This window comes from Haliotis rubra, unplaced genomic scaffold, assembly GCF_003918875.1.
Source record: "Haliotis rubra isolate DU_JTF1 unplaced genomic scaffold, ASM391887v1 Scf76, whole genome shotgun sequence".
Taxonomy (NCBI): Eukaryota; Metazoa; Mollusca; class Gastropoda; order Lepetellida; family Haliotidae; genus Haliotis; species Haliotis rubra.
This window is the reverse complement of record NW_025767479.1, coordinates 1,953,439-1,973,707: the sequence shown is the minus strand read 5'-3', so window position 1 is coordinate 1,973,707 and position 20,269 is coordinate 1,953,439. Positions and strand designations below refer to the sequence as shown.

The 20,269-nt window shown below is 40.3% G+C and overlaps 1 protein-coding gene across 1 annotated transcript; it reads right to left on the bottom strand.

Annotated features, from left to right (window-relative positions):
* Nucleotides 1-17,852: 17,852 nt before the first annotated feature.
* LOC124260329 (polyserase-2-like) lies at nt 17,853-19,942 on the bottom strand. Its single transcript, XM_046694614.1, has 4 exons — nt 19,894-19,942; nt 18,994-19,131; nt 18,612-18,772; nt 17,853-18,033 (listed from the first exon to the last, which is right to left on the bottom strand). Exons 2-4 carry the CDS (start codon nt 19,127-19,129, stop codon nt 17,854-17,856), a joined length of 477 nt encoding a protein of 158 aa, XP_046550570.1. The 5' UTR covers nt 19,130-19,131; nt 19,894-19,942; the 3' UTR covers nt 17,853.
* Nucleotides 19,943-20,269: the final 327 nt, after the last annotated feature.

Below are 20,269 nucleotides of genomic sequence, written 5' to 3'. Positions count from 1 at the left end.
TGTTCAATGCCACCTCCCACGATGGGTTCTGTGCTTCATATGGTACGTGTAATTTTATTTTGGGTTCTATTGTATTGTTTTGTAACAATGTATCGGGAAGGATTCATACTTCATATGTATGTGTACGAGAACGTAGTGACTATTAATGCAAATAGTATAAAAATTAATGTCAGCACTCAGCAATATTCCAGCTTTAAGTCTGTAAATGTCTGAACCAGACAATCCAGTGATCAGCATCATGAGCATCTATCTACGCAATAAGATGCAAATGAAAAAAATCATATTCCATGATTCGGCAGTTGGTCGTTATTCCTTATATTCCTATATTTAATTCTTATGCATTTCCCAAATGGATTTTTAAACATGAACCTCAACTGGTAAAATACATAACATTTTCACGGCCTGTACAAACTTGACTAAAACGTATGTTTATATGATGTCCAAAGAGTATTTCTGTAACTTATAAGAAACACAACTATTGTCTGCACTAATCCACAGAGTGGTGTAGTATAGTTCATGGATATTTCTCCCCCATAGTTAACGACTGCGGCGACATCATCCGGACCCCACAGTTCCCTGAGGCGGTCACCTGCGGAGGGTGTATATTTTCCTGGATGGCCCTCTGCAACCAGTCCGGATGAGGATGACCCAAGCTTCCTCAACCCCGTCTGCCCTACGTCTTCGCTACATGCTCAGCTCCGCAGCAGTCTATAATCGACTATCTATTATATGCGACTACACAGACTGATCAAACAATTTTTGTGTTATTAAGTCATACATATAATATTTGAAAAGCCAAACTTTGATAATGTTGTCATTTCCTTCGTGTACTCACTTTATGCCTGTTGCAGAAGATAAGAAATAATTTGCTGAAGTCTGTTATATGAATAAACACATGCGTTGCCTGCAACTGTTTCGTTATTTCATGAGTGAGTGAGGTATTTTTGTCGCAGTTTTTTGGCATTGTTCCAGTAATATCACGACAGAGTACACAAGAAATTGGTGGGGAATCGAACCCGGGTCTTCGTCGTGACGAGCGAACGCATTATCTTCCAGGCTACCCCACCGCCCTTAAGTTGATTCGTTATACAGAGGCTAGATACCACTGATTTAGTGTTGAAGACTATTGACCTGACAAGGTTACGAATGGTACCGCAGTGTAAGGCGATCTTATCGCTGTTCTGAGTTGCTTATCTTACCGTGCAAGGATCTGCCGATTCTTGAGAATTCCAGATTAATCAAAATAATGGTTTGTGGCTTGTCAGAACAGTGCTGGTAACTTTCACAATGTGGTAACTATATATCTACAACCTGCGCCTCTTCGGACGCGTGTTTCCCACAATAAAATCTGAAATGACGAAACACTCACTCAATCAATAGCTCACACACTTCAATAAAGTGTCTTCACAGTTCCACGTGATGTCAGTCATTTTAGATGTTTGTTTAAAGTCATTCGCAGACTGGATTACGGGTAAAAACAGGTCATCAGCACCCTACGTGTAGTTGATGGTGTACTCAGACTCTTTGTCTTGGTACCATGACGTCATCGTACCTCTGCAGTGTCAGATGCTGCTGCTGCTATAATACTAGGGGTGTCACGATACACCAATCTCACGATACGATACGTATCACGATTTTAAGGTCACGATACGATACGTATCGCGATATATAATTTTCGCGCCTTTTCATAGCATTACCTTACCGGCAACGTACGCGCTTGCTGATTGGTCCATCAAAATAGTCTAGCCAATCACAAAAGCTGTTAGTTTCCAACCTATTTTTTAAGTAAAGCTAGCTACATCTATTTCATCTATTTATCGGAGCGATCTCGTACAATTTTACTATCAAGACTTTGAAGGAGATGGATATAGCATAAAAATTTGAATCGATAAAGTTTTAAAATAGGAATCGATACACGCAAGCATGTATCGCGTATCGTATCGTCAGTAAAAATGTATCGATGCATCGATACATTCGCGTATCGCGACACCCCTATATAATACAGCCTGGACAGACTCAATTATTTAAGTGCCGTCATACAATATTGCTGATACAACAAAAAGAAAAAGCAGTTGTTGTTGAAATAACATCAGCATTAACCCACTCTTGCAAAGGAACACTGACATTTTGTAACAAATATATACTACCCATCAAAAAGGTTAGACTCACCAGTGTAAATGTAGCCACTTACTTCATTCAACTGTTCTGAACTATATTTTACAAAATATTCCATACCGTTTAAAGGAACTATTTACTCATGAACTGATGTATTGTGAAACAAATTCGTAACGTTGAAAAGATAATTGTCATGAGTTCAAAAAATGATGAATCTCAGTGAAAATTGATGAATTCTTAACAAAACTTTTCACCAAAACGCAGCTGTTCACATGCGCGATATTTGCACAGTCATGCTTTTCAGCAATTTGATGCTCGTACAATTCATCTGCTCAAAATTTGCAGTCGGTTCCCCAAAGTTATATTGTGAGTGTTTTAAGTGAGTCTAAACCTTTGATGGGTAGTATATAAAGACCCCCCTTTACAAAGAAGAAACACATCGAAAACCAAAGAAACTATAACAAAATAGCAGCGACACAGTTTGAATCCTCGTCACAAAAACCAATCAAAGTACTCTTTGTGTTACAAACCCTGTGAATCGTCGATAGCTCTGATCGTAGATGCATTGCATCTCCAAAAATACGCTCTAGGATGATGAATTGCTACAAGTGCCTCATCATTATATTTATTCCATAATTTCATCTCACATGGGGAACATGTTGTAAATGACTACACCCTGCATCAGATCAGACACCAATCAGTCCCTTCTCCAGTCGAACCCCAGCCAGCAGACACACACACAGCCACACACACATGCGCGCACGCACGCACACACGCACAAACGCGCGTGCGCACGTATACACACACACACCTACCCTGCACCCAAGACGCAACACATTTCAATCAATTTGACACAATCTCGTCACTTTAGCCGAGACCTAGTTTCCGTGTGACTGCACCACCGCGCTTACAAAAGCACACATTGTTGTTTAAGAGTATGTATGGTTAATACTGCACCGAACTGCACTCTTGCAACCGCTTCTGTGAGGAGTCTCGACAAACACTTGTAATGCGCAATAGTATACATTAAATCAAGGTTGCACGTGTGACTCATTTCACATATATAATAATCTAAACAAACACGAAATCTGAGCCACTTTAAATGACACCAGTGTGAAAATTATGTGTATAAAGGATGTCACTTTTCATTATATTAAGATACTTTCAGCGAGTGTTGCGAAGGATCAGTCATATAGCAGCTTTGTTTAGACTGGTTTGGTTTCGAAAACAAATACTTGTTATGGATCATCCGGAAACAGCTGTTAAAGGAAAAGTGCTCCTCGGTTACATAGAAAATCCTATGTTTTGAATCTGTGACCGAAAACTGTAAGCCCCTAGTATGGTGATCTACCTTCGGTTGTTGGCGATCTATAGCCTGTTTTTATATTGTATTGTCATCTATAGTTAAAATGTTTTCGATTTAATTACTAGTTTTAAATTCATATCTGTGATAATCTAGTTATTTTACTGTCCTTTGTTGACAGGTTTTTATAATTTACCATAAATTACTATGTATAACAATTACTTGTTCTCGTCACGATATACTGAAATATTGCCGATGTAACGATTAATTTTAACTCACTCACTCACTCTGTGACCGAATAAGTATTCAATGCGTTAAATCTTCAAGGAGTTTGAACTGTTAGCCGTGCCTGATGCCCTGGTGGTGGGTTCGAATCCCAGGTTTGAACAGATGATGCTATGGTTTGTAAGCACCATGCCTATGCTCATGTTGTGCGTGAAAGCTACACGCTTCTATGACATCACTTCCGGCTTTCCGGACACACCTTCAGATCGACGTTAGTTCAGTAAAACCTCACCAAAACAGACTAAAGTTGTTGGTACGAGGGATATAGAATAATCTGAGTCCCGTCGTAAATTTTGTTTAAGACGCTGTGAACACGACAGACCAGGCAACCTATCGATCGTCTGTATTACCCACAGACAAAACGCAACCGGGGTCATTTTGTCGCATTCAAAATAACGTGATTGTTCCTGTAACCCATGCTTGTCGTTAAGAGGCGACTAACGGGATCGGGTGGCCAGGCGGTCAATTGCGTAGATCGATGCTCATGATGTTGATTACTGGATTGTCTGGTCCAAACTCGATTATTTACAGACCGCCGCCATATAGCAGGAATACTGCTGAAAAACTTCAGTCACTCACTCACTCACTTACAAGCTCGTCACTCACTTTTTTATGTACAGGTGATTAAGTAGAGTGAAGATGAGCCAACACATACGTTGCGAGATTTTGTAAAGATATTGTTCCCTTGAACCGGTTGGATTCCACGTCGTTTTCTTTGAGCATTAACCCCACCTTTTGTAAACACGCATGTTTCATCAGGTATATACACACCTAGAATAAAGCTTAACATCACTCCTATAACACTCTTGGTCATCTATAACAACTTCTTAATGACGCTAAAAGGAACACTCCTATATTTACCAGTACCCTGAACATGGGTTCATCTGAACTTTTGAAGACAAATAAATACAACGTTCTCATTTTATTTAATCTGTGAAAAAATCAAACCTTATCGAATTGGTCCAAAGATGGAACACTATGTATGTATGGAAGTAGGAGAAAGGGATCTCAGAACGCTTTAACGTAACAATAAATATAAAACACGTTGATACATATTTTACTTGTCTCTGTTTATAAGGGACGGTAAGGTAGCCTAGTGGTTGACGCGTTCGCTCGTTACGTCGAAGGCCCGAGTTCGATTCCCCACATGGGTATAACGTGTGAAGCCAGTTTCAGGTGTCCCCCGCCGTTACATTGCTGGAATATTGCTAAATTCGGCGAAAGACTACACTCACTCACTCTATTTTTAAATAATTATATGCTTCACAGATATGTTTCGTAAGAGTGAGTGAGTGAGTATGGTTTAACGCCACTTTTAGCAATATTCCAGCAATACCACGGCGGAGGACACCAGAAATAGGCTTCACACATTGTACCTATGTGGTGTTTTGAAAGAAAACACATCTAAAATTATTATACGTTTTAAAAGAAAATGACGATTTTAACCAGAAATATATGCTTAGCAGCTCTAACATTTCGCAGGTGTTTATACCTATAAGCCCAGGTCTCACGTATTCAGTATTCAGCTATGCAAATGAAGAACAATAAAGTTGTTATCAGTTAACGTTTCATGTCTTTATGGTCTTTCATCTTCAAATGTCAAAGACTCTAAATTGTTTTTGATAAAAATGGGGAAATAAAATTTTAATGTCAAATTGACATTCTTCCTTTTCCACAACTTATGTCGAAGTTTCTATTTTTTCATTCACCATTACAAATGTCCAGTCGTTTGAAAGCAATCTGATGTCTGACTTTTGACCGAAACATGAAAGTGCAAAAATAAAATGTCCCCAACTGACAATTAATATCACACAGACATGCACTCTATTCTCAATATGGCGACCATGTTCACTGTTCGGATCGTGCTGTCTTGTACGTCCTCCTCACGTTACAGAGTAGGGACAAACAGCAGGAAGAGTATGATACGATCTTCACAGACCGTTTGAACATATACTTCCGCCTCAGATACGATGTATATAAATGACGACCTCAGTAGCAGTTGTCATTAACACCATTTCTCAACGTGGAATATTAAACACTATACAATGGCACGGCCTCTGTTTGTGTGTGTGTTCTTACTGGTCTGCATTGCGCTCTGCGCCAGCCAAGGTCGACGACCAAGACGTCTTAGAAACCTGAGAACTGGATTCGCTGGCTCAGATGACTGTCAACAGTCTTTCAACGCTACCAAAAACCAGTTTTGTGCTTCTTACGGTAAGAATCGAAGATTATAACCATTCTGATGATTTATTGTATATTGTATCATTTGGAAAACAATTTTTTAAACAATTTCAAAGTATGGGATTATATAGTTGACACTCATTAAATATATCCGTCATGTCCCGAAATTGTCCATGCCAACGTCATGTTAACATAGTCCTGTATTCAAGATGGCTGTTTCCGCTGAACCAGGTCATGATCCCTGATATCGGGAACATCCGTCCACATTGTGTACTGTCAGATATTCTGTTGTTTAAGTGTTTCGTAACATTGTTCAACTCTTGGGGCGGTGGGGTAGCCTAGTGATTAAAGCGTTCTTTCGTCACGCCGAAGACCCGGGTTTGATTCCCAGACACGGGTACAATGTGTTAAGCCCTGTGTCCCTCGCCGTGATATTGCTGCAATATTGCGAAAAGCGGCGTAAAACTATACTCACTGTCAGTCACCTAACAAAGAATTGCTCTGACTCACGAATTAGTATTATTTAATGACGCATCCAATAATGCATCAAAATGATCGCGAGTGATACCTGGGTGTTGAACTGACTGTTGTCGGACTGATGATGGTTATTTGACTTGGCGGTTATTCCGAGCTGGACCATACACGAAGCTATGACAACAAGAGGACCCAGGTTATTTAATCAAAACAGAAAGGCAATATTACCTTGATAATCGAGAATGGGATCCATTTTGGGCCTTTTTGTATGATGACCACTCAGGCTATTTTTTCATCCACAGTTGACCAATGTGGGGACATCATCCGTAATCCCCAGTACCCCCAGGCAGTCACGTGCGGGGGATGCATCTTCGCCTGGATGACCCAGTGCGGCCAGCCAGCAGGCAGAGGCTGAGTCAGAGCATAGGATACTCCCGAACTACGCTGCATCGCCCATGGACCACGAGAACGACAACGAAATTCACAAATCTTTATATTTTTACCTCCACAATGATGAGTAAATGAAACCTCGAAGACGGAATTCAAACCAGATGCTGAAATGCATGACAAATAAAATAATTGAAAAGAACTGAAAAACGACTTTTTATTACTCAGACTCGGATTCCGTGTTGGAATTGGTTTCTTGCAATCCAAGCTTATCGTTAGACTCAACTTAACGGATACGGTAATATGGTTGGATTTAAGGTTGATTGCTTTTCTACCTACTCCAGTCATAATATCAACCACTGGTAAATATGACCCAGGCTCGATCATTTACAGGCTGTGATACGGCGTCAAACAACAAACAAATGACTTGGAGGTGCGATGCTTAATATAGCGGTTCACTTGCCAGCAGCCGCGAATCGCTGTAAACTTGCTGATGCAGCTTAAAGCAACATGTTCTCATTTACTCACTGGCTAGCTCACGACAAACATTAGTTCAAGTACAAGTATTGGTATATGTTGTGGCGGCGATGGGGTAGCCTAGTGGCTAAAGCGTTCGCCCGTCACGCCGAAGACCCGGGTTCGATTCCCCACATGGGTACAACTTGTGAAGCCCATTTCTGGTGTCCCCCCGCCGTGATATTGCTGGAATATTGCTAAAGACGGCGTAAAACCATACGCTGATATATCGCTAAGATGCGAGTCACATCATAAATGGTCATACACTCTTCAATGATGCGGAAAGAATTGTGACACGTTCGGCAAACATTGCAAATGTATAGATACACTTATAAAGTATGTAATGCTATTGTACACAGGGTTCACACGGGGCAATAGAATATATCATGTCGGAATTATTGCATCTGACTATTAAAAATATACTCAGTTTTGTTGAAATGAACCCCACTGAGTCCCCAGCAGTCATGGAAAGTTACCACGACAGGTGGTCCCGGCCGGTGTTTGATTGATGAAAGACATACACACATAAACACAGGCGGTCATCTAAGTATATTTTTTACCCAAGGACCTTTGCCGTTTAAAAATATAAGGAAGCAGCGAAACATTGTTTGAACTGATAGTAACAAGTTTTATTACATAAGTCTATTTGAAATTCCTTTTCGGGGTCATTTTACTGATGAAGATTTTATTAATTATATTTCAATTGAAATTTACTATTCGTGATCAGTAATATATCTCTATTGACTTTTTGTTTACGCCCCTGTCAGCAATGTTCAAGTTACATTTTGGCAGTTTGTTAATATATAAGTATGAGCCATAAAGACAGGGGTTGATATTATGAGCGAAAGATCGAAGCTCTCCCGGGTACCATTAAATTACTTTGAGTGGAGCTATTCTAGAGGGATCAAAACAAACTAACACAACGAGCACTAAGAAGCAATAAGTAGCTTGTGACATATATATAACAACAATTATGCTACTTATTGTGTGCTATCCAGGCACACCAACCCTGCCTCTCCGTAGATTCACATATAACATGATCATATGTTCACACACGTTCGTGTTTGCTGGATCAATAATAATTGCATACAAGATTCATATCTCATAACATGACCCCAAGGGTTTTCTGTGTGATGCAAGTAAATGGTTCCTCCAATGTGTCGATCTCAACTGACCTAAAAGCGTAAAACGAATATATTTGTACATTACACGTTTCATTATACAAGTTTGTAAAAACCTCTCTGCTATTTCCAACTTGATTTACAGACGAAGTGTAAACAAAATACAGTCAGAGAGTATTCATCTGTGTCCTTCCACAGAAATGCTCTACCGTCTGTGAAGCGTTTTTCTCACGAAGATCGTATCCTCATATATCAAAGGACTTTGTCATCATATCATGTGTCTATGAAATGAAATAGAAATAAACTTAAGCTGTGTTATGAGCGCGAAATAACGCCTTAATAAAATGATAGTGATAATGTATGCCAAGTCATATCATTTTATGCTCACGAAGTGATTGTACAGGCAAACACCCTTGTATTGAAGTTGAACACCCTTGAACTGAAGTTGAACACCTTGTATTGAACACCCTTATATTGAAGTTGAACATCCATGTATTGACGTTTAACATCCTCGTATTGAAGTTGAACACCCTTGTATTGAAGTTGAACACCCTTGTATTGACGTTGAACATCCTTATATAGTTGAACACCCTTGTATTGAAGTTGAACATCCTTGTATTGAAGTTGAACACCCTGTAGTGAAGGAACCTACTTAAATGCTTCAGTTTACCCGAGGTTTCACACAACCGCAGTGTGGACAGGTTTTCCTCGGAGAAAATCCAGGTTCAACCTACTTCACGCGGATGGCCGCATCTGAGTATGGAGACGACCTCATGAACGTTACGTTTACTGGTGCACCCATTCATGTAAACCGGTGGGGAGGTGTAAGGATCATCGTGTTATTGTTTGTTTGTTTGGTGTTTAATGCCACGCTCAGCTATATTACAGTTATACGGCGGCGGTCTGTAAATAATCAAAACAGGCAATCCAGTGATCAACAGCATGAGCATCGATCTACGCAATTGGGATACGATGACGTGTCATTTCACAGGACCGCTATACACGTGACAGCCTCTGACTGCTGCCATGTAAAGGGGCGATATCCTTCGTTATCACGCCAGACATCTCTTCCAGGGTGAACGTCAGTTCCATATCTTTCAGCAGGACAACACTCGTCCCATTACAATCAGAGTGAATGGCATTTCTGTGGAGCATGGGATGGCATGGGATGACATCTTCATGCTGTACTACAGAAACATGAGGACTCCTGTTTTGTCGGGAACAGAACTAGATTCCGAAAACCTTCCTCGACTTGTCGACGAGAACACATCCGTAACCCCCAGTACCCCAGGCAGTCACGTGCGGGGATGCATCTTCGCCTGGATGACCCAGTGCGGCCAGCCAGCAGGCAGAGGCTGAGTCAGAGCATAGGATACTCCCGAACTACGCTGCATCGCCCATGGACCACGAGAACGACAACGAAATTCACAAATCTTTATATTTTTACCTCCACAATGATGAGTAAATGAAACCTCGAAGACCGAATTCAAACCAGATGCTGAAATGCATGACAAATAAAATGATTGAAAAAGAACTGAAAACGACTTTTTATCACTCAGACTCGGATTCCGTGTTGGAATTGGTTTCTTGCAATCCAAGCTTATCGTTAGACTCCAACTTAACGGATACGGTAATATGGTTGGATTTTAGGTTGATTGCTTTTCTACCTACTCCAGTCATAATATCAACCACTGGTAAATATGACCCAGGCTCGATCATTTACAGGCTGTGATACGGCGTCAAACAACAAACAAATGACTTGGAGGTGCGATGCTTAATATAGCGGTTCACTTGCCAGCAGCCGCGAATCGCTGTAAACTTGCTGATGCGGCTTAAAGCAACATGTTCTCATTTACTCACTGGCTAGCTCACGACAAACATTAGTTCAAGTACAAGTATTGGTATATGTTGTGGCGGCGATGGGGTAGCCTAGTGGCTAAAGCGTTCGCCCGTCACGCCGAAGACCCGGGTTCGATTCCCCACATGGGTACAACTTGTGAAGCCCATTTCTGGTGTCCCCGCCGTGATATTGCTGGAATATTGCTAAAGACGGCGTAAAACCATACTCAATTAGTCAGTCAGTATATTTTGTGGTGTTCCTTGTCTAAATATCGCTGATATATCGCTAAGATGCTGAGTCACATCATAAATGGTCATACACTCGTCAATGATGCGGAAAGAATTGTGACACGTTCGGCAAACATTGCAAAATGTATAGATACACTTATAAAGTATGTAATGCTATTGTACACAGGGTTCACACGGGGCAATAGAATATATCATGTCGGAATTATTGCATCTGACTATTAAAAATATACTCAGTTTTGTTGAAATGAACCCCACTGAGTCCCCAGCAGTCATTGAAAGTTACCACGACAGGGTGGTCCCGGCCGGTGTTTGATTGATGAAAGATCTCCACACACAAACACAGGCGGTCATCTAAGTATATTTTTACCAAAGGACATATGCCGTTTAAAAAATATAAGGAAGCAGCGAAACATTGTTTGAACTGATAGTAACAAGTTTTATTACATAAATCTATTTGAAATTCCTTTTCGGGGTCATATTTACTGATGAAGATTTTATTGATTATATTTCAATTGAAATTTACTATTCGTGATCAGTAATATATCTCTATTGACTTTTGTTTACGCCCCGGTCAGCAATGTTCAAGTTACATTTTGGCAGTTTGTAAATATATAAGTATGAGCCATAAAGTCAGGGGTTGATATTATGAGCGAAAGATCGAAGCTCTCCGGGTACCATTAAATTACTTTGAGTGGAGCTATTCTAGAGGGATCAAAACAAACTAACACGACGAGCACTAAGAAGCAATAAGTAACTTGTGACATATATATAACAACAATTATGCTACTTATTGTGTGCTATCCAGGCACACCAACCCTGCCTCTCCGTAGATTCACATATAACATGATCATATGTTCACACACGTTCGTGTTTGCTGGATCAATAATAATTGCATACAAGATTCATATCTCATAACATGACCCCAAGGGTTTTCTGTGTGATGCAAGTAATGGTTCCTCCAATGGTCTATAGTTCCTTTCTGCATGTGTCGATCTCAACTGACCTAAAAGCGTAAAACGAATATATTTGTACATTACACGTTTCATTATACAAGTTTGTAAAAACCTCTCTGCTATTTCCAACTTGATTTACAGACGAAGTGTAAACAAAATACAGTCAGAGAGTATTCATCTGTGTCCTTCCAGATGGTGAAAATATTGACAATCGTGAAACGGTTTAGAAATGCTCTAGCGGCTGTGAAGTGTTTTTCTCACGAAGATCGTATCCTCATATATCAAAGGACTTTGTCATCATATCATGTGTCTATGAAATGAAATAGAAATAAACTTAAGCTGTGTTATGAGCGCGAAATAACGCCTTAATAAAATGATAGTGATAATGTATGCCAAGTCATATCATTTTATGCTCACGAAGTGATTGTACAGGCAAACACCCTTGTATTGAAGTTGAACACCCTTGAACTGAAGTTGAACACCTTGTATTGAACACCCTTATATTGAAGTTGAACATCCATGTATTGACGTTTAACATCCTCGTATTGAAGTTGAACACCCTTGTATTGAAGTTGAACACCCTTGTATTGACGTTGAACATCCTTATATAGTTGAACACCCTTGTATTGAAGTTGAACATCCTTGTATTGAAGTTGAACACCCTTGTAGTGAAGGAACCTACTTAAATGCTTCAGTTTACCCGAGGTTTCACACAACCGCAGTGTGGACAGGTTTTCCTCGGAGAAAATCCAGGTTCAACCTACTTCACGCGGATGGCCGCATCTGAGTATGGAGACGACCTCATGAACGTTACGTTTACTGGTGCACCCATTCATGTAAACCGGTGGGGAGGTGTAAGGATCATCGTGTTATTGTTTGTTTGTTTGGTGTTTAATGCCACGCTCAGCTATATTACAGTTATACGGCGGCGGTCTGTAAATAATCAAAACAGGCAATCCAGTGATCAACAGCATGAGCATCGATCTACGCAATTGGGATACGATGACGTGTCATTTCACAGGACCGCTATACACGTGACAGCCTCTGACTGCTGCCATGTCAAGGGGCGATGTCCTTCGTTATCACGCCAGACATCTCTTCCAGGGTGAACGTCAGTTCAATATCTTTCAGCAGGACAACACTCGTCCCAAAACAATCAGAGTGAATGGCATATCTGTGGAGCCCTGGCATGGGATGACGTCTTCATGATGTACTACAGAAACATGAGGACTCCTGTTTTGTCGGGAACAGAACTAGATTCCGAAAACCTTCTTCGACTTGTCAGCGAGGAACGAGACTCCTAAAACCTTTTTCGACTTGTATATTGGAGGAGGCAGCGATGAGCGGCTTGTAACACAGCTAACGGAAGCCACACACACTAGTTATAGACGTGACTGACACCTTCCATTTGTCTGTGACCTACCCTTTTCCGTTCTTTTAAATAACATGCATGCTTTTCTTTACTGTTAGGTATACTAGGACTGACAACGTATTCTATACTGCTTAAGGTACATATATATAGCTACAATATTTCAGTTATATCCGTTTGATGGTTGAGGAAATCCGGAAAGGATAAATGTATGCAACGTTTACCACATCAGTGTAGATCCGCCACGAATACCCAGAAAACCCTGATGCGACGTAAAACAATATTTGTTTATTCAGTCTTCTTTGAAGCTCCTGAGAATCGGACACAACAACAAAGTGAGTGAGTGGATTAAAATTAAACGTCACCCCGGCAATATTTCGCGGTGGGCGAGCTGGCTAAGACGCCAGGCTAGTGATCCAGCGAGGTTGAGGTGCCGGGATCGAGCCCACCTGTGACCGGGTGTAAAAACCTTGGAGTCAACTTTCTGTGCAGACTCTTTCAGTGTTGTCACAACCCCTAGTGTACAGTACACATCCCTGTGCACTTAAAAGAACCCACGAATCCGTTGGTATATGACCAGATGGTGGCCACATGAATACGTGCAAACACCTAGTTGCGGGTACAGCAACGTGCAGTGAACTTGGACAAAGTACTGTGACTATGTGTCCCAGGCCACCCAGCTGTGAATGGGTACCTCGTTAGGATGAGAAAGCCACAATAACTCGGTGCGCCTAGTGGCTGCAAGAGTTGTATACTCCCCAGGGAGTTGAGATTGATAATACGATGTGCCGTTGAGATTGACATCCAATGATCGAGGGGAAAATACCAGCGCCTTGAGCATGCACTAGTTGCCTGGATATGTGCGCTATATAAATATCCTATAATAATAATAATAATAATAGTGACGAGCCACAATACTTCAAAGACAGTTAGGGGGACCGCGATCGTAAGTTTTTGGAATGTTAGTAAGGGAATATGCTACTCACATAATCTATACAATTCTCCGCGCCTGTGGTTTCTCAGGTTATTAACACATGGTACAAACCAGAAGAATTCGAACAAGTCTCATATGATATATATTCACTTGATCATCGCACTATTTTCCTGTATCAGACAACGCCCGCGAGATATACGCATGACAACAGAGAATACTAGTATACTCTATGCAAAAGAACCCTCACAATGTGTTGCAATATCCAGAAGCCAGCATAGATTAAATAATTAAGTCATATGTAGAAATCTCATGTTCCTTAACATATGTTGAGTAGCACATATTAACACATACTACAGCAGTATGTTTGAATCCGTGACATTGACACATACAACGTGCATATTCTGCCTAATCCAACGTCATGCAGGTGTGGTATCAGTGTCATTTAACTTCAAAACCATTTCCGTGTTTACACTGCATGGATGCAGTTTAATTGTTTTACTTAATATAAATAAACACATTATTTAATTAATACAATAATTTATATGACAGTATATTGCAATATATCTTTTTGTGGTTTACTCGCCAATGTTGATGATAGTTGTTTTTTCCATGATACATCATCTTTTACTTACTGGTGCGGTTCCGAAATGACATGATGGACCAGGAAGATGTTTCTGCATGTATCACCCGATCGCTGCAATCACGCTGAGTGCATGTTGTTATGATGCACACCGACGGAGACCCCCTGTTGGTCCTTAATCCCCACGTGTAAGGCGTTCCCCTTAAGCTATGTGTATAAATATACGACATTATCTCACTCACCTTATCGACTTCTTATCTGAGCTGGTCGCGTATTTCTTCTGTGACCATGTTTCGTCCAGTTTCCATCATTGTCCTTCTGTTGGTCTGCATCATCGCGCTCCAATCCACGGATGGCCGTCGACATTTCAAGATACACAGGAATGGTTTCATGGGTACGAAGGACTGTGAAGAAGCATTTGGCTCTGCTGCCAATAATCACAGTGGTGCTGCCAAGGAACAGTTCTGTACCACGTATGGTAAGAGAGTATCTTTGATTGTTGTCTGATTTCGTGTGTTCCAACCCTGATCAATTTGTTTGTCTATTCATAAACAACTATATATAAATAATATGTCATACTTTTGAAGTGACACTATAATATCTATCAATCCATTTACATAATGTGTAATTTTATGCTATCTTGTGTTGTGAACTCTCTCAATAATTACTGTTTCCAAACTAATGCTGTCTCGGTACTTCCTGAACTAAATGGTGTAGCGATTGTTTCTATATATTATACATTCTTGTTATTGTGTGTTCTTCGCATGTGGGGCGGTGAGGTAGCCTAGTGGTTAAAGCGTTCGCTCGTCACGCCGAAGACCCGGGTTCGATTCCCAACATGGGTATAATGTGTGAAGCCCATATATCTTGAATATTACTAAAAGCGGCGTAAAACTAACGTCACTCACTCAAACACCCTTCGTATGACCATGGCTTACATGCCTGTTATTAACTCGTATATCCGTGAAGGTCCGTGCTTGCTAACTAATGCGACTGGGTGGTCATACTTGATGTCATACGTGATCCAGTTTGATAGACCGATGCTCATAATGTCCATCACTGGATTGTCTGGTCCAGGCTTGATAATTTACAGACCGCCATCGTAGACCTGGAGAATTGCTGAGTGCAAAGTTAGTCATCAAACAAAATACCCAAATACATAAATAAAGAATTAGAGTTGCCTCGCCGATAGATAGGTGTGACGCCATGTTTGTTTACACTGTGAAAGTAGTCCCTAAAATTTGCATATGACTTCTCTAATATGTAGCGATATCCGTATAAGACACCTACGGATACATACTCCGGCGCAGTGATGACTTAGCATAACATCACTGCCACAGGCTAATTTGCAAATCACGTGACCGGACTTTTCTCTTGTTTGTAAACAAACGCGCATGTTCATAATGCGAAGAGACTGGCCTTACGCAAGCTTTTCGGCGCGCTCTTCACAATGTTTTACATTGTTGCATATATATTCTTCCACAACTGCGACAGTATGACAGTACATATTTAGATATCAAACTGGCAGCATCGTTTGCTCTCCGTCGGCTTCGATGACAGCACGTGGAGCCGTACAACCTAATATAGTATGTAAACAAAGCATCGCTACGCAAATCGAAATAGTGTTACATGTTTTAGGATATTTTCTCAGTGAAACTAAACCATTCTATCAAAGATGTTTAATAAGTTGTACTATGTAGACTCGTCAAAAATAAAAGAGTTAAGAAATATGTACATTATATTGAATGGACGGTGCAAGATGTGACGAATCGTCACATCTTTCTGGCCTGTGGCAGAGGTACTATGCTGGCTTTCCTGCCGAGAACGCCATCCATTGTATGATAAATATATATACTTGTCGCTATAAGTCCAATGATCCGTAAGTTCTGTGGGTTAATGGGTTCTTTTAAGGATTGTAGAGTTGCGTCCCTTATATATGACAGGCTCCTTTGATAATGAATGAGAATGCCAGATTCGGTCTGTATATGATGTTCGGTTTATCAATCCAAGTCTGTGCGCGTGGTTTCAGCGAAAGGGCGCTCGTCTAGACCTGCATCATTTCAGACATTCCTTCCACGTTGGATGTAGCTTAAACACTGTTAAAAGCTTCATTTACCCAATTCAGGACTAACTCACAATCGCGACAATCATTGTGTAACACGTACAAGAGCCGTCTCCATTGTTTCAGTGAACATGTGTGGCGACATCATTCGGACTCCTCTATTTCCTGAAGCTGTGAAGTGTGGCGGCTGCATCTTCGCCTGGATGTCACACTGCACCAAACCTACCAGTGGGTAACACACGAGTCACGTACAGCCTTGTAGGAGCGTGACATTCGCGTCGGCTTACAGTTTAACATAGCATCTTAACAAATGATTTTGTGAAGAAACGTTTAGCTTTACGAAATGGTGTGTGTCTACATTATGTTCTGATGTAACTAACTGGGCGTGACTGCCGTAGACAACAGTTATATCTTGTTAAGCTATTCATTTACGTTGTTATTCCTTATAACTTTTGAATAAACTACCTTTCTCTTCATTGGGCTTTGAAAACACGTTTTGTGGTATATTTACGGTATTATATATGGGCTAGTATGTCACTCAGTCCATGTATACCAATGAGTATGCATATGCCTTCTCATTTCCAATTCCTTCTGGCAAAGAAATGTCCCTCACTTCAGTCTACCAAAGACAATGCCTTTACATCGTTCACTCACGTTCTTCTCTTCAGTCTATCGAATAGGAGGCCTTGGCATCGCCGATTTCAATTACGTGGTGAAGTCGATAATCACCTAGAGCTCATAATATCATCATCATTATCATCGTCCACTGATGGATTTTGTTTATTTGTTAGTTCGCTGTTTCACGAAGCACTTAGCAACTCCCCAGCTATATCGAGTCTGAATAGGCAATCCAGTGATCAACATTATGAGCATCCATCTACATCAATACTATAAAATGTGTCAACAAGTCAGCGAGCCTTACCACCCGATCTTGTAAGTCGCCTCTTACGACAAGCATCAATATTCTAACCCGGATCTTAGTTGGTTTCTATAGTAACGAACTCTCCACGTCGAGTAATATGGAACGTACAGAAAATATTGCTATTGTTTATGACGATACAGAAGGCAAATGTAGGTAAACTGACTAAGTTGGTGAGAATAAACTTGGTTGGTTAAGTAATGCTAAAATGTGGGAAATGTAGAGAGACGGGACTAACATTTAGTAGTGATTAGAAGGAATCGGGTAGCCCAATTTGTATTTTTGTGATGTCTTAATATCCAACGGAAACAAGTTAGGAAATTCCGTAAGGTGCCTCATGACTATCATCTCATTACTCAAATATTATAATTAGTAGTGAAAAAGAAGAGGTTATGCCTATAGTTGTAGATGTACAAATGTAGATCTAAAAACCACCAAACAAGCATTGGATGTGACGTCATTGTATTGTGTCATCATAGCACAACAGGTGAACAATGATGTGTCTGTTTCGACAGTAATACAATTTGTAACATGAAGAAATATGCCCCTGACCGTCAGTGTTATCTTTAAAGGCCTTGTACAACATCTTCAGAAGGAATATGTTTCTCTATCCAGTCCAAATGCATCTGGACCCCCTGGAATATACTAGGTCGAGTGGTGATGCAGTCAGTGCCAGGAGTCGCAAGACCAACCAACGTCGCCCTACCGTCACTGTTGTCGCATACCAACATCCAACCATTGGCATCCTGAAACAAGAAGACTATACAGTTCAATTATGTCTCGCCTAGTTTAACTAAAATATATTTTTCTTTCAAGGATGAAAGATCAAACCATACAACAGATTAAGGCTTATTCTCTGCTATCTCATTAGTTGGTGGTAGACGTCCTGCGTTTCTTGAAATATTTACACATAATACTTCTATGTACATATTTAATGAAGAATAAGTAAGTTTTCTATGTACACATTTACTGGAGAATACTAAGTTATTTACTTAATTGCTGATGGACGAAAGTCTAATGGTGCCACTTTGGTTACATAGACATATCATGTAACAGAAAGTTCTCGCTATGTCAATTATTTGTTTATTTTTCCGAAATTTTGAATTTTGCTTCGTTACTTCGATAACTTTTTCGAAATTTCGATTATTTTCTCACTGATTAAAAAAACTAAAAATATTCGAAACAACGAAAATATGTTGTTGTTTCGTAATTTGGAAATAAGATCATAATCGAGGAAATTATGTACTGAAAACTTAACATATAAAACAATAACAAATATAAGTACAAAATATATCTTGGTGTACCGGTGTAGTGCCAGACTTACCTCACAAGGAGCCAAGTTGTCGTTCTCTGAGACCGTGCATACAGTGTCAGTGTATATGGTCCTGCTGGGGTCTAGGCTGCTGTAGATTGTTTGGCATGTTTGGGATGGTAGTAATATTACAGATGCTTGTTGGTGAGAAACGGGAATAGCTGATGGAGTTTCTGTAACGTCGGGGAAAAATAGAAAAGAGAAGCATACTGAAATACTGTCATTATGACCAAAACTTGAAGCAGTCTTTGTTCAAAATGCGTGATAAATGGTGTTGTGAACAAGGCGTTACTTTTTACATTATTTGTTATAAAACACTGGAAATGGATGTCCCAAAGACAAGAAACAACACCACTGTGTCTATTTCCATCACTGCATACGGAACTTCATCTACCTCTTCTCCAGCCTGTCAAACGGCATCTGTCACCTCTGTTGAAGACATCGTTGGTGTTGGGGAGACAAGCCGCGGAGGCGCAAGCGTCGAGCTTGAAGCCGTCACTTACGTTCAAGATAGCAAGATCCCCTTCCATTTCTGAAATCAGGAAGACTGTATGTTCACATGGTATTGAAAACATAGTGTGTCTCAGTAACGATATTGGACATGTGTGTTACGTGAAAACTGGTAATAATACGACGTGTATGTCTTGTGTCGTCTTTGGAAATATGATTAGAAGGATTTATATTCATTGAGACATGAATTTGTCCCAAATATAACACACACGTGGCCAGATAATTGAATCAAAATACAAATTAAAATGAACCAATGTCGGAAGGCAGACAAACTACGAATTTCGAATTGAAAAAAACCCACAATGAATAACTGGAAACGGTTATGAAAAAACAAAGTGGTAGAATAGGGGTCCTGTCTACTGAGTGTACGCTCTACTAGCTAGGCTGCTAATGAGTTTTGTCTTTCAAACCGTTACCTGTACATTAAATGTCATTTGTCTGATGAGATGGCGCGCATGGGTATCCCTGTCGTCTGAAGCAACGGAATTCGGTTAGAATTTCATGCCTTCGGTGTGTTGGAATTATTTGGGTCTCTGGTTCGAATCCAATATGCTTTAGGTTGTTAATTGATGGTCTGTCGACACTTAACTCTTACTTGTGAGTTTGACCAAAATGGTAAACGTGAACGAATTGTACTACAATTGTTTTTTTCCTACATAAAGCAACTTTGTCGTGATCTAACTGAAATACTGTTTGTCGTTAATAACAACTAACTCACACTTTTGCTTTGTGGTCATTGAATAAAGTCAACATTAAAAAAACAATTAGCATCAAACCGTGATACCTGAGATCTCCGAAGTATTATCGAATAGTGTCACATTGGTAATAGTCCTGGTCTGTGTACCACACGTCACGCTGCCGGCGACTGCAAGCGCCTGCAGTCTTGGCACGTCTAGTGTTCTCTTTAATCTGGTTTTGATGAACCAAATAATGGAATAATAAGTCATCATAAAACAGATAGAGGAGTAATGATAGGCATCATTCTCCGAGAGGAAAATACATGCTCGCTGTCAGTCAGTTGTACACATTTCACTCTATAAAAATATTGAATATTTTCAAGCTTTCTGCAACTTTAACGTTTGACATTCCAATATGTTCAAAATGGGTCCTCTGCGCCAATCACAATTGGAACATTCACGGATAGGACAGGACAGATTGTG